This window comes from Seriola lalandi, unplaced genomic scaffold, assembly GCF_002814215.2.
Source record: "Seriola lalandi dorsalis isolate HSWRI2012SDOR001 ecotype SW California unplaced genomic scaffold, Sedor1 jcf7180002003476, whole genome shotgun sequence".
NCBI lineage: Eukaryota > Metazoa > Chordata > Actinopteri > Carangiformes > Carangidae > Seriola > Seriola lalandi.
The window spans coordinates 1-1769 of record NW_019474132.1 but is presented as its reverse complement, the minus strand read 5'-3'; the positions used below and the strand labels follow the sequence as shown (position 1 = coordinate 1769).

Sequence of the window (1769 nt, the reverse complement as noted above, 5' to 3'; positions counted from 1 at the left end):
CACTTTGCAGAGGTAGAGTTGATGGTATGCATGGGAAAATATGTGCCTCTAGCTCTGCCTGAAGCTGTTGTAATTCAGATTTCTTGAAAAAGTAAACCAGACCGTACAGTATACTTTATTTCTAAGCCTACAGATATACCCCTCTGCCTATGTCTTGAAAATTTACACATAAACAAGACAAATTTCTGTAGCTCTTGGAGATGTTTTTTTAGTTTGTGAACTCAATATATTTTGAAAGTTATACAGTAGATAAAGTATTCAGGCCTTTACCTGTGAAATGCTACATGCTTCCAGCCCTGAATTTAGCAGGTTTTAAACGTGTGACCATATGTGTTGTAGAACTGGGAGGTGAGCTACCAGCAGGACACTCCTGTGGCTCCACGCTTTGATGTGAACGCTCCTGATCTTTACATTCCTACCATGGGCTTCATCACATATGTCCTTGTGGCTGGACTGGCCCTCGGTACACAGAACAGGTACATATGCAACATATCCACGTTTTTTATCAAAGTGGTTCAGAAAAGACATGTGAATCTAATGCTTGATGATCATTTGATCTATGCTTTCGTTTTAACAGCTAGGTAGCAGATTTCCACCTCACACTGATGACAGACATATTACTACTAGAGGCTATTACAGAGTTCACTATATATTTATTTATAGAGACTATACTGCTTTGTACCCGTCAGGTTTTCCCCAGAGCTGCTGGGAGTTCAGGCCAGCTCAGCATTGGTGTGGTTAATAATGGAGGTCCTGGCAGTCCTGCTGTCACTCTACCTTGTGACCGTAAACACCGACCTCACGACCATAGACCTGCTGGCCTTTTCTGGCTACAAATATGTAGGGTATGTAAACGTCATCTTTCTGTGTTTGTGTTTACATTTATTTTGATGACAGACTCACCCTCTGCTTTTGCTCAGTTGTTTATTCTTCTATGGTGGCAAATTTTTCCCAATTTTTCTTTGTTTAGAAACACTGAAGCTCTGTGGATGTTTTACCTAACCTGTGACTGTGTGTAATCTTTCTTTTTCTTTAGGATGATTGTGGGTGTAGTAGCAGGCCTGATGTTTGGGAAACCAGCATATTATCTCTCTCTACTGTGGTGCTGTGCTGCCATCTTTGTCTTTATGGTGAGCAGAAGAGTTTTAAGTGTTAATCTTAATGGCCAGATTTCCTGCAGGATGCTTTGTCAGCTACATTTTGAAATCACATGGGTACAACATAGATTGATGTTCATGTTGGCTGAAATTGGTCCATTTTCCCTCTTTAGAAATGCTTCAACTTCCTGGAAAACATTATTTTACTACAACCTATTTTTTGTTGTAAATGTGTATGGGACAGTTGTACTTGGTACTTTCTTTTGTACCACACACTTATAGACATTTAATGTCTTTAGCTAAAATAACACATGTAATCCCAGTGAGCAATGGCAGCTGGTAGTGGAAATAACTATTTTTTTCACAGCTACTCAAGTTCTTAATTTTCACTTTGTGCACGAGTGTTGCCTGGTTGTCAACTAAGAATATCTTCTCTCCACAGATCCGCACTCTGCGTCTGAAGCTGCTATCTGAGGCGGCGGCGGAAGGGAGGCTGGTGAGAGGAGCCAGAAATCAGCTGAGGATGTACCTCACCATGTCTATAGCAGCGGCACAGCCCATCTTCATGTACTGGCTCACCTATCACCTCATCAGATAAAACTCCAAACACACATACTCGTGAACTTGGCTATCCGAATGCTATCTCACCCTTAAAAAAAAAAAAAGAAAAAA

General features: G+C 40.8%; 1 protein-coding gene across 1 annotated transcript; it reads left to right on the top strand.

Moving 5' to 3' along the window:
* The first annotated feature begins 342 nt into the window (after positions 1-342).
* LOC111667433 (protein YIF1B) lies at positions 343-1763 on the top strand. The gene is made up of 4 exons (XM_023423108.2): positions 343-476; positions 690-845; positions 1037-1130; positions 1540-1763. The coding sequence occupies exons 1-4, from the start codon at positions 421-423 to the stop codon at positions 1693-1695; spliced, it is 462 nt and encodes a 153-aa protein (XP_023278876.2). The 5' UTR covers positions 343-420; the 3' UTR covers positions 1696-1763.
* The last annotated feature ends 6 nt before the right edge of the window (positions 1764-1769 follow it).